Source organism: Malania oleifera, chromosome 2 (genome assembly GCF_029873635.1).
Source record: "Malania oleifera isolate guangnan ecotype guangnan chromosome 2, ASM2987363v1, whole genome shotgun sequence".
Classification (NCBI taxonomy): domain Eukaryota; kingdom Viridiplantae; phylum Streptophyta; class Magnoliopsida; order Santalales; family Ximeniaceae; genus Malania; species Malania oleifera.
Genome location: NC_080418.1, coordinates 25682930 through 25696314, shown reverse-complemented (window position 1 = coordinate 25696314; position 13385 = coordinate 25682930). Strand labels below are relative to the sequence as shown.

Sequence of the window (13385 nt, the reverse complement as noted above, 5' to 3'; positions counted from 1 at the left end):
TAGTTTGTTCTGGAGTTAATTTGGCTATAGTACCTTTGCATACTTGGTGGGTAGATTCGGATGCTACTACTCACATAAGTGTGTCAATGCAGGGCTGTGTAAGAAGCCGAAAGCCGATTGATGTTAAAAGATTCATCTACTTAGGCGACGACAATAAAGTTGAGGTTGAGGCAATTGAAACATTTAGATTGTTATTTAAATCATTGTATTTTGGATTTGGAAGAAACATATGTGGTACTGTCTTTTAGATGGAATTTGGTTTGAATTTATGTATTGGACAAATTTGGTTATTCTTGTTCTTTAATAAATAATAAATCTTGTCTTTTTCAATATTCAAATATGGTTGCAACATGATCTTTGGTTGACAATTTATATATGTTGGATACTATTGCCTCTAATTATGAGTCTTTGCATGTTAGTTCACGGGGTACTAAACGCAAATTAACTGAGGAGGATTCTGCCACCTTATGGCACAGGCGGTTAGGACATATCTCTAAACAGAGAATGGAAAGGCTTGTGTCAGATGGAATCCTGGGACCCTTTTACTTAATAGACTTTAAAGTTTGTGTGGAATGTGTTAAGGGGAAACTGACAAACAAAAGGAATTTAGGTGTCAATAGAGTCTTAGGTGTCTTAGAACTGATACATACTGATATATGTGGTCCATTCCCTACGCCTTCTTGGAATGGACAACAGTATTTTATCACATGCATAGACGATTACTCGCCTATGGGTACCTTTATTTGATAAATAAGAAGCCACAATATCTAGACATGTTCAGGGCTTTCAAAGCCAAAGTTGAGAACCAACTAGGCAAGAAAATTAAGGTTGTTAAATCTGACCGTGGTGGTGAATACAATGGTAGATATAACGGATCAAGAGAACAACATTCATGACCCTTTGCTAAATTCCTAGAGGAATGCGGTACATCCCACAGTACACCATGCCAGGGAAACCTAGCATGAATGGTGTTGCTGAGAGACGAAAAAGGACGCTTGAGGACATAGTAAGAAGTATGATTAGTCATTCTTCTTTACCAAAATCTCTCTGGGGAGAAGCACTAAAGACTGCAACATGACTAAATAGGGTGCCAAGCAAGGCAGTAGCTAAAACTCCTTTTGAACTTTGGACTGGCAAAAAACCAAGTATTAGGCATTTACACATTTGGGGTTGTCCGACTGAGGCTAGGCCTTATAGGCCTAATGAAAAGAAACTGGACCTAAGGATAATTAGTTGCTACTTTGTTAGGTACGCTGAAAGGTCAAGGGGTTATAAATTTTATGATTCCTAGACAAGGACCTTCTTTGAGACGGGAAACGCCAAGTTTCTTGAGGAAGTTGAGTTTGTGGGGGGAGATAAGGTTAGAGATATTGTCTTTGATATTTCTCTTCCTAGTATTGATATTGAACCTATTTAGGAAACAATACAAGACAATATTATTGTACTCCCTACACAAAATAAGGATATTGCTCCAGAAGAGCAAACTCAACAACCTAAAGAAGTGATGCCATTAAGGAGATCCATTAGAGAAAGAAGAAGTGCGATTTCGAATGTTTATATTGTCTTTCTCCAAGAACATGAGTTTGACATAGGTATGGTAGAAGATGATCCAATCAACTCCCATCAAGTCAAACAAAGTTCTAATTCTCAAAAGTGGATTGATGCCATGAATGATGAGATGAATTCCATGAAAGCAAATGACGCTTTGGATCTTGTCAAATTACCTGAAGGTGTGAAGCCCATTGGCTACAAATGGATATTTAAGACCAAGAGGGATTCAGGGGGTAATATTGAGAGATATAAGGCACGTCTAGTTGCTAAGGGATTCACTTAGAAGGAAGGCATTGATTATAAAGAGACTTTCTCTCCGGTTTCATTGAATGACTCTTTCAGGATAATAATGGCATTGGTGGCTCATTTGGACTTAGAGTTTCATCAAATGGATGTAAAGACAACATTTCTCAATGGCGACATTGATGAAACAATTTATATGGTGCAGCCTGAAAATTTTATTTCTGGAAATCCAAAAAATATAGTCTACAAATTAAAGAAATCCATCTATGGGCTCAAGCAGGCTTCTCGTCAATGGTATCACAAGTTTCATCAAGTAATCATCTCGTATGATTTTAAGGCAAATTCGGTTGATGAATGTGTATACCATAAGATCAGTGGGAGTAAGGTTATATTCCTAGTTTTGTATGTCGATGACATATTGCTGGTGAGTAGTGATATAGGCTTATTGCACGAAACCAAGAGATTTCTGATAAAAAATTTTGAGATGAAAGATCTTAGGGATGCCTATTTTCTATTAGGAATTCAGATACATCAAGAACGCTCTCGAGGTATACTTGGGTTATCACAAAAGAGCTATATCGAAAGGGTATTTGCTAGATTTGGCATGAAAGACTGTCACCCAGGAGATGCACCCACAGCTAAGGGAAAAAGGTTCAGTCTCAGTCAATGCCCCAAGACTGAGGTTGAAAGAAGGAAATGCTAAAGATTCCTTATGCATCAGTTGTAGGGAATCTTATGTATGCTCAGGTATGTACGCGTCCGGATTTGGCGTACATGGTTGGAATTTTAGGCAGATATTTGAGTAACCCAGGATTGGATCATTTAAAGGCAACCAAAAGGGTTATGAGGTATCTTTCGAGAACAAAAGACTACATGCTCACCTACAGGAAATCAGATAAATTGGAGATCATTGGGTATTCTGATTCTGATTTTGCTGGATGCCAAGATAGCAAAAGATCCACTTTGGGCTATATCTATCTACTGGCTGGAGGTGCTATTTCCTGGAAGAGTGTTAAGCAAACACTCATAACTCCTTTGACCATGGCAGCAGAATTTATAGCATGCTACGAGGCATCTAATCAAGGATTTTGGTTGAGGAATTTTGTCACGGGGCTGCATATCTTGGATGGGGTTGAAAATTTGCTCAAGATCTATTGTGACAATAAGTCTGTAATGTTGTATTCAAGCAACAACAGAAGCTCCACCAAGTCAAAGCATATTGACATCAAGTTTCTAGTGGTTAAGGAAAGGGTTCAAAGTCATCAAGTGTCGATAAAACATAGTGGGACAAACACCATGGTTGCAAATCCACTCACCAAGGGTTTACCGCCCAAGGTGTTTCATGAGCACACTGCTCGTATGGGTTTCGTCTTGTTTAACGATGTTGTGGTTTAATGGGAGTTTGTATTTGTTTTTATGTTCCTTCTTGTAGACACTTGTTTCGAATTATTTTCTACAAAAATAAAGTAATAAAAGAATGCATTTTTTTTATGTATTTGTAACTCTGAATGTTATCTTCCTTTTAGAAGAGTTAAGGACTAAGGAACTAAGATTGATCTATGTATTAGTTGGGATATGCATGTTAAGGTTAAGGAACATGCATATTACCATGCTACACATCCATACTCGATCTATGTCATTGAGTATATTAGTATGGTGACCATTGATGGGTTTAGTTACGAATATGAGTGCACCGCTTTGACATGCTAGTATATGAGATGAACAAGATTAAATTAAAGAGATTTTACAAGGATAATAGTCATATTGTGCACACTTAAGGTTTGAGTAATATAATTGGTTTCAATATTTATGTATCGTCCAAGTGGGAGATTGTTAGGAAATTTTAATTTCCTTTTGTGGGCTCGCATATTTAAGAACAATTATTTTATTGGACTATTTTAACATCTATTAGGTATGAGCTTTACAAAGTGTAGAAGTCCAATACTAAGTTAATTTATGACTGATAGATTTCTAAACTTAATGAAAAGATAATAGGGTTATGGTCCCCAAGTCAAATCAGAAATAGTTTTCATATTTTTACTTTTTTCTATTTAAAGAAAAGAACACAAGTGAGACACTTAGGAATTTAATCGTAGAATATCAAAAATTCTCTGCTAAAGGTTGTTGGACAATCAAATTAGATACATTTATGGATTCAAATATTTATTCCGTATTTAGGATAAATTTAGATATTTATTTCGCGTTTAGTTTTTTTTATTGAATTAAATGATGAACTTGAATGGTTAAATTTATGGATTAAAATATGAAGAATCATCCATTAATGGATGGACCTACTTGTTGCAAGTCGTGCTCCATGAATTACGTTTTCTGTTTGTCCTATGGGCTGCCCTTTTTCTGAGTTTTTGTTCTTCAATGCACACACAGAAGAGGAGTCCCCTCCCCCCTCTCTCTCTCTCCCTTTAAAAGCCTCTCTGCTTTAGTCAAAAAGCTGCTTTTGTTCTACCCTTGATGACATGATTCTCTCTCTTCTCTCCTTAATGTGTTGCAGACCTTGTACAGCTTAATGGTACTCTCTTTTTCTCCCTCTATGGTTAGTTCTGAGTAGCATTTATCATTTGAGTGGGTGTTCGTCCATTGATTCTGCTAATGGTAAGCTTAGCTTGGAACTGTGTTGCAGGGGAGTAGTTCTGCGGAAACATGTTTGGTCATTGTAGAGCATTGCTTTTTAGTTGCTGTTGTCTTGTGTCAAATTCGTTTCTAGAACAAGGACTTGCTTCTTTAATCTGGGAAAATGATAAATTTCATTGGCATTTCTTTCACTCGTGTGTTTGTGGGGATAATCTGTTTGTCATTTTCTCTAGCTGGAGCTTCCCCATTTCCAACATTGCTACTTTGCTGTTGCGCTTGAACCCAGAGAACCCAGAAAGTTTATGAGCTTCAGAACTCGAATTTTGCTTATTGTTATTTAAATTATGGAGTTTCAGACCCGGGAAGAAGAATGTGAGGCTTACTTTTTCCCTTTGTTGGGTTTTATTTTTTTCGAAGCTTGTTCTTCTGAAAAAACTTTTCCCGTTTGAAATCTGAACGTCCAGTTGACATTATCCTGGAAATTGATTCTGAAAATCTAGAAAGCATGAATTTCCAAGATTTTCTGTCTTCCTTTTTGGATGCTTTGAATTTTGAACACGGCTCAGAAATCAAATCATTAGGCTGCTCACGGCTCTTCTTTAAATTCTCCAGGATTGGTTGGCCAATTGCTTTCTTTGCAGGTCTTATTTTTTTGAGATTTCCCCAGGAATCTTTGGGGATTTGGAATTTGAAATTTCTGTCAAGTGGAATTTGTGGTGGTTTTTAGCCGTTGAAAAAACTGGGAATGTTTCTGTCCATTTCTTCGAAGACAAAGTTCTTTACCCTTATTATACATGTCTTCTTCATCTTTCCCCTACACAAGTTGAAATTATATTCTTAAGTTGGATTGTGGGCTGATAATATCTCTAGTGACTTCAATTTCAGGTTTTTTTTTTTTTTTAATTTTAGAAGTTGCCCCTGCTTCTCCAAAATCCAAACTCCAAGACTAATTATATAAGACAATAATGAAGTAAAGATGGCAATCACTTGACTGTTGTTTGGAAGTTTGCAAGCCCTGCATTCCCAAATTTCAAACTGCCATTTGGTCTTTTATTAATTCATTTACACTTACAGTAACACAGAAAGTCATCTGCATGCTCTCACTGAATTTACTCTACATTCCCGGTATATGTTTTGCTGCATACCTCTGTTCTTTTGCGGCATTAATTTTTGCCATCCACTCTTGAAATATTGGTGTTTTTCTTTTCTTAAATTGTTTACTGACTTGGGTGTCAACTTATGAATCTCCTCTGACTTTCATTTCATTTGTTTGTTTTTTTTAGAACAATGACAATAACTGGGTATTAATGTATTCTGTTTCCATGTATGTTCGAACTGATTAGGGCAAATATAGGGTTTGCCATCTCTTATGAAGACCCAGAAAATGTTGGAAGTTTACTGGTTGTTGGGGGCTTCAAAAGAGTAATGCTCGTTGACAATGCGCTTGTTGTGGTGGCAACAGCTGCCGCTGCTCATACTGATCCAGCTTTTAGAACCTACTCAATCAAGCCACAAACTGTGTGGTATGCTCTTACGCTTTCTTTGTTGAAATTTCCGTTTGAATCTTTCTACAATGAGGCAGACAGATCCCTCAGTATAAGTTATAATTGCTCCAGCTTCTACAACCAACAAAATTTGACATTGTTTTGATCCTGCATGGCTGGACAAATTAAGAGGGAAATGATTGCAGTATTTCATGCATTGGATATAGTACATTTGCATTGTTGCATACTCAAAGCACCAAATTCTTTTCTCTCTAATTGTTTGATGGCTGACATGCTTGACATAATAATTTGAATTGGTCTGATTGATATTAGTTTTAATTCTGCACAATTGGTCTTGTGCAAGAAAATGTTGCAATATTTCTTCAAAGTGCTGCATTCATATTTCTCTGATAGCATCATCTGTAGCAGCAATGATAGCACCAATAATGGGATCAATTCAATTCCCCATCGTATCTCCTCTTTCATCCCTTTTTTGTGGGATTTTGAGGGTGGGGGAGATGATTTGCCTTATTGCTGGTTGCCTTTTTATAAACAGTTGTACTTGTGTTCAACTGAGTTGTTTCACAAGGCATGAGAAGGCACCTTGGAGTTTTTTTCTGGGTTGAGTTAGCCATATTTTTAGCCCAACTACAAATTTCAAATTTTGCCTTCATCCCCATCAGCTTGCAAGCTTTCATAATTGTCATTGAAGCATGCTGATTACTACATTTCTGTAGCTGAAGCTTTACTTGCTTTCAAGAGTGCGGTTGTTGGTCCTCCACAATTCAGCAGCAGTGTAGGGAGATACCCATGCCTGAGACAATGGAGACGTGCTAACTGTAACAGACTGAAGAACCTTTGTGTTGTTTCTCTGTAAGCTCTCTCTCTCTCTCTCTCATGTAGGAGAAAATGGAACAGTGATACTTCCATTTGAAAATTTTGTTCAATAATATAAACCTCGCAGAATATAGGAATCCAGAAAATGGAAGTAAATATTAATTAATGCTTCATGAGTATTAATATAGCAAAAACATATATAGAATGCATGTCCCATCAAAGATTCTTGTTTTATGTGAGCTAATTATTGTTATTTTCCCTGTTGGGGACCTAGTAGTTGGATCGAAAATCCCATGTTTTTGTCTGAATTTAATTGGTTATTTCAAAATCCCCATGGCAGAGACATATGTACGTTGGTTGCAACAACTGGCAACCCAGATTGGATTATTGTTGTCATATAGTGTAAAATGTAATGCATAGGGAACAAGTGCAACTGAAATGAAAATGCTGGGAAGAATGAGTAACAATATAGGAAAAACGGAATAAGAAATGAATGCCTATATGAGAGAACAACGAATGCACCAATTGAGGATGACATGAGAGAAGTGTTAAGATGGGTTAGAGATGTGCAAAAGATAGCTGTGAATGCACTGGTAACAAAGAGTGAGTTGATTTTAAGTGGAGGGTATTGTTTAGGTAAGAGGAGCACTAAGGGCATGAGATGATAGCAAAAAAATATATTCCAAAAAATCTAATTTAGCGAAAGAGAGAGCCCTATTGAGCCAAATGGAGGAAAGGATATACCTAAATAGTACATATAAAGGCTTGCTTTTATCATAGTCTTCTACAAAGTAATGCTAGAAGGTGGAATATTTTGAGCTGGATTCTGGTATACATGCTATTGCTTGATTAAGATTCTTTTCTTCTTTCAAAGTCTAATCACCATCCTTCTATCTTTTACTAATAAGATTATAATAATCTCCAATTGTTTCACCATTCTGCAGGCATTCCAGAATACATCCACCTTCTCAGAATTTCAGAAAAATCAAATTTTCACCTTTAACTTCCAATTTGTCTCCCATGCGCACATCACTAAGATCACAAGCAAAGCTTTTTAAACAAAGAAATCTGAGAACAGTGCCAACAACTCACAGGAATAATGATGTTCCCACCCTTACCCCTTGGCAAGCAGCTCAAGTCAAGAAACCAAGAAAAAAGAAAGTGACTGCCATAGTTGGTGCTGCTGTTGCAGCGTTGCTGGTGGTTATCACTGTAGTACTTGTATATATATGTTTGATCCGTTTTAGAAGAATCACAAGGCAAACTTCTGAGACTGCATCTTCTCTGCCATCTCCTCCTGGTAAGTCAAGCTTGGTACTGTTAGGCATATGAAATTTATACAAATAATTTATTACAGGATGTAAAAATGTGACAGCCCTACTATTTAGACATGATCCTGATTGATATGTGCCTTCTTATTCGTTAACTACTTTATGGGATGACAAAATCAAGGCTGTCAATATGAACTACCAAATGTGGAAGAGTGCCCCATTATGGTTTTAACCTCTGCTGGGAATGCACACTGCTTTTGCAAAGAGGTACTGAGGTCATACTAGGATAAGAACTAAGAAGACAATTTAAAGACTACTATAATATGCTGGCTATTATGACACTGCCATAGGAATTTTGTGAGTCCTCCAAGAGGCGCCTGCTGAAAGTTGAGGATTTAAGCCATTGGTTGGTCATTTATCTCTGACTATTCATAAGGGAAATTCTTGAATTTCAGGCATCTGACTTCTATATTGTAGAACCACTCATTGGGTGTTCCTATTGAGGCTGAAAATAATATAACATTGGGGCAGTCACTGATTTTGGACCTGCTTACCTCGCCCTCATATATATATGACTCTTTTAGAACTTAGAAGTCTGTTAAAAATCTTTTAGTCAGATGTTCTAATTCATTTTGAACTATTTATTTTGAAAAAAGAACTGGCGTCAAGGATTTGCAAAGTGAGGCCCTTCTGATGACGGGTCTTTAACCGATACATATCAGGATTGTGGATATGGTGTTAGATGCAAGGTACAAGATTGCTCCCTTGCCCCAAATAGCGTTATGGTTTGGCACTATATGCATGGTCATTACCCTATCTTGGTCTTCTTAAGCAGGGTCCTGAGAGGGGAGGTCAGGATACTCTCCTGCCTTAAATTTTTTAGTGGTTGCCAAGTCTTGGGACCCAAAGGCCAAAATTGAGCACTTGTGCTTGACATCCTGAGACTTTTGCATTGCTCCAGGCAGTTTTACTTATTCAATAATCTGTTTTATTCTTTTTTTCTGGGCTGGCTGCTATACAAGTTCTTTAATTGGTTAACCTGTCCTTTTTGTGTCAGTTGAGTGTGAAAGAGGGAACATTGCCCACCATTTTGTTGCTTTCTCTCCATATAGTACACACAACATGAGGCAGTTAACAATTTCAGAGCTGGAGCAAGCTACTTGCAATTTCAGTCCAAGTAATATTATTGGTGAAGGTGGATTTGGCTTAGTTTATAAAGGACTGCTTCAAGATGGATCCATTGTGGCTGTCAAGAGACGTCTGCTTTTCCCAAATCCATATTTGGTTCATGAGGTAAAAATGACATTCTAAAAAAGGAATGGCTCTTCTTCCTTGAAGCAATCAGTCATCCATTCCTTTGTTGATTATATTGCGTCATTAAACCTCTGCTATTGTATTATAAAAGGCTAGTATTATTATAGCAAATTTTTAAAATTTATAGCGAAACTAACTATAGCTTTTTTATAGCAAAATCGTGCAAGAGCTCTTTTCCCCAATAGAAAATTAATTTTTTTTTGCTTAAAATATTTTTTTGCAGAAAAACTACTCTGACTTGTCTCTGTTTGATTCAGATCAAGCGCATGGCTTGTGTGCATCACAGGCACATTGTCAAGCTTGTTGGTTATTGTGAAGAAAGCCATCAACAGTTACTTGTCTATGACTATCACTCTAATGGAAATGTTGGGAATCACCTTTATGGTTCTCTCTCTCTCTCTCTCTCCATGTTTTTTCCTGTTGTGTGTGCACATGCATTCCCCCTTCTAAATTTAAGCTATTTCTCAGATGGTGACGGTTTACCTGTTGGAAAGTTAGAAATGCGGCAAAGGTTACTAATTGCTTTGGGTGCAGCTAAAGGTAGTTGCACTCTTTTATACTTAATTTCATTGCTTTTTCTTACTTATTTGTCAAACTTACAATTTGGAATAGGACTTGAGCATCTTCACAGTTTGGTACCTCCGCTTCTACACATGCACTTCAGAACAAGCAACGTTCTGCTTGATGAAAATTTTACTGCCAAGGTTTCTGATTTTGGGCTTTCAAAATTTCTGGTTGAGGGTAATCATGCCGGATCATCTTCAACCTTTGACTACTATCTTGCCCCAGAGTATGTAATTTCTCTTCAAAGCACTTGAGTTTGTTTGCTTGTCCTTTTATCTTGATCTTGGCCATTCCATTCAAGTCCATATCCTCAGTCACTCCAGTAAGTGAAACCCCAACATAATGCTAGTACAAATGCCTGTGCTCAGCAATTTTTTTTTTAATCTTCTATAAGCTCCTTTTCCCCCTTATGGTTTTGCGGTGCACCATGCATCTATGCCATGCACATGATAGACACGGCCATATAAATGCAAGTCTTTATAGCCCAAAAATATCAAAGCCCATGTCATTTGCTTATCAAGGTTCCATTTGTTTTGACTGCAAATAAAATTAGGAAAAAAGGGATCTCCAGTGCAATGAGGAAGGATAAAAGAGAGTATCAATGGGATGGGGCTAAAAAAAGTGCATTGTTTAAACTGTAAGTTGCACCATCAACTCCATGGGGCAGTCTTTAATACGCATTAGATGGGCATAGGCTGGAGCAGAATGTTGGTAGGGTAATTGTTATGTGTACTTTAGGCTTTCACATTAGTCCTATTGAGAGGATTGCGAAGAGTCCAAATCCTGTTGGGTTGAGTTGTTTAGGGAATAGCTTACTAAGCAGGCATGTGTCCTCTTGGATGAGATTCTATTTTAGGGTTTGCAGTGTAGGAAACTCACAATTAGCCGAGTCCACTGCCTTTCATGGGCAGCTGAACTGGAGAAAGGCCAGCATATCTTTACTATGCCACGTGTCAATGAGGCTATTAGTAGGTTGGATTTTTCCCTCATCATTTTTCTTACTCCAAAAATAATGAGGCATGCATTGGCCTCTGTTCCTCTTATTCTCTAGAAAGCATGTCCTTAGGATAAATACACTCAGTCAACTTCTTCAACAAAGTGGACTTCCTATCCCCAAGCAAGGGAGAGCATTTCTAGGATTTAGATTTCCTAGCACCAAACACAGTTTCAGTATATCTCTTGGCTGAAATTTGTGAGCCATTTTCGATGTGTCTCTTGGCTAAGATTTGTCCCATACATATCACTCAATTCACCTCTTTGTATCCCACTTGAGGTCTCAATTCTTAAGGCTTAGGAATTTGTTGCATCTTTAATTGCCAAGTTCTCCGATTTGTGGCCTGTAGCTAGGCACTATTTGAAGTGCTTAGAATTGTAGTAATTCTTGTGGTGGCGGTTGCTTCAAGGACAATATCACGATAATAATAAGATAAATGATGTGAGGCCATTTTAGATGAGATCTTTTATCTATTATCTGCCAAAATATTAAGCATGCAAACTCATGCAAAGCATGAGGGCTGTGCATGAGTGCATAGGAGAGGAGCTGAGGCCCATGAATTTCTGAAAGGGTAGCTTTCCTGGCAATTTTTTTTTTTTTTTTTTAACTGAAGGAGGGCAGTACCTCTATTTATTTATTGATATACCTCACTTTTGGCGGAAGAATACCGTGGTTACAAGACAAGTATTGGGAGATTACAGAATAAAAAAAAAATTAAAGGCCTCTCAAAAATAACACCAACAACCAACCAAACAGGACTACAAATCCAAATAAAGTTAAATACGAAACAATTCAAAACAGGCCTAGCAAAAACAAAAATAATGAAATAAACTAAAATCAAAAAATCTAAACCAACCAAACAAAAATCGAGAGGATGAACTAATGACGAAAGGAAGTGAGACCCAATCTATCCATCTAAAGAATATCTTTCAGAGAACGTGGTAAAAGATGTTGTTCTTCGTAGATGACATTATTTTCCATTTCTCATTCTTTAGCGAGAAAAGCTTTCCTGGCATTTGAAAGATTACCACTTTTTGTTATTTCAATTATGATTGCATGGTTGAAACTTGAATGTTAATTTAGATCTTTATGCTTATTCCTCGCATGACACTTTTGCATCAAAGGTTAAAATTTTCAAAGGACTTCTCAGAGAGGGGTGATGTGTACAGCTTTGGAGTTTTCTTGCTAGAGGTGATTAGCGGGCGTGAAGCATTTGGCAGGAATCAGTCAGATTCGCTGTTAAAACAAGCCTTGCAGGTATGTAGATTCTATATTTCTGTGGCCCTTAAATGGTTTACCTTAATTTCTAATCATGAGTAGTCACGGACTCCTGCAACTGGATTCATCTTATACCCAACGATTTGATTCAGTTGGATAAATCTTGTCTTCTGTGTAAGATCAGAAAAATGAAATAACTCATATTTGGAAAATTGAATACTGAATGTGAAGTCGGTGGTTTAACCATATCTTTCAAACACCTATTGTTGCTCATACTTCCACATTCAATTTTGAAGGCTCGGAAGATCCCTGGTCTTGACATTTTTGTTGACAAGACATTAGGAGGTCAGGCAATGGATGCTGCTGGGCAGGTGTTGGAGTTGGCCTTGATGTGTACAGACACCAGTGCAAGAAGACCTGCAATGAAGAGTGTGGTTGAGGAGCTAGAACGAATTTGCGAGAGAGAAATGGGGAATCCACATTCTGAGCTTGGTGAGGAGATTGGTGCTGTTACTCTTGGGAGTGAGCTCTTCAAATGAAAAACTCCCCCTGTTTCATATCCACGTAAGCATTCTTTTATTGGATTAATTGGTTGTAATTATGACAATCATTTTATCATTAAGAAAGATCAAATTATAAAGTTCCATGATTGAATGAAATACAAAGGTTTAAGAGCTCCCGTGCAGTGAACTCTATTAGGCCATCATTAATTTGTGAAACCTTGTTCTCTCTTAGTAAACATGTAGTGTGCTTTGCGCAAATGGAAGCATGTATGTATCTACTGGTCTGTGTTTTTAACAAGAATCTGATAACGTATCGAACGTGGGCTTGGAAATCTGCATCGTTTAAAACTCCAGAAAAAGTCTAACTGATAAGGCTGGGATTCACCTTATGGTCATGGTTTTAAATAAAGGCCGTGACCGTTACGTAACGCCGTTATGTAAAGGTTTTTTGGGTTACCGATACCGTTACACACCGCGAAATCAGTGGGAAGAAAAATCACGGCCGTAGCGGCCGTTACGGACCGCGACCGTTACGTAAAGGTCGCTACGGCCGTTACGTAACCGCTACAGGACTGTTACACCAAAAAAATATTTTATTTTTTACTTTTTCTTCTCACTTTTTCTCTCTCTTTCATATATCCTTCTCAATATACCAAGTGGCAAGAGGGGGGAAAAATTATAATGAGGATGACAATGATACAAAATTTACTTTTTCTTTAAATACTCACAATAGATCCATTAATTAACAATTTCAAAATACTAACTTGTTAGGAATTTTTTTTTTTAATAATATTAGTAATGTGATATTTATATTCTT

The 13385-nt window shown here is 37.3% G+C and overlaps 1 protein-coding gene across 3 annotated transcripts; it reads left to right on the top strand.

The window, feature by feature from the left end:
- The first annotated feature begins 4091 nt into the window (after positions 1-4091).
- LOC131148993 (probable serine/threonine-protein kinase PBL28) lies at positions 4092-12724 on the top strand. Of its 3 annotated transcripts, XM_058099004.1 has the most exons (10): positions 4092-4321; positions 5727-5906; positions 6605-6740; positions 7649-8004; positions 9033-9268; positions 9547-9673; positions 9758-9829; positions 9902-10079; positions 11972-12104; positions 12362-12724. In XM_058099004.1, exons 2-10 carry the CDS (start codon positions 5822-5824, stop codon positions 12602-12604), a joined length of 1566 nt encoding a protein of 521 aa, XP_057954987.1. In that variant the 5' UTR covers positions 4092-4321; positions 5727-5821; the 3' UTR covers positions 12605-12724. The 3 variants fall into 3 exon arrangements, with proteins under 3 accessions (XP_057954987.1, XP_057954986.1, XP_057954985.1); XM_058099003.1 differs by having other exon boundaries at positions 6611-6740; positions 9758-10079; XM_058099002.1 differs by having other exon boundaries at positions 9758-10079.
- Positions 12725-13385: the final 661 nt, after the last annotated feature.

Coding starts and splice junctions, on each gene's coding strand:
- LOC131148993 (XM_058099002.1), top strand. CDS start 5,822: ATGCGCTTGTTGTGGTGGCAACAGCTGCCGCTGCTCATACTGATCCAG. Junction 9,269..9,546: donor ATCCATATTTGGTTCATGAG/GTAAAAATGACA, acceptor TGTTTGATTCAG/ATCAAGCGCATGGCTTGTGT. Junction 12,105..12,361: donor TGTTAAAACAAGCCTTGCAG/GTATGTAGATTC, acceptor TCAATTTTGAAG/GCTCGGAAGATCCCTGGTCT.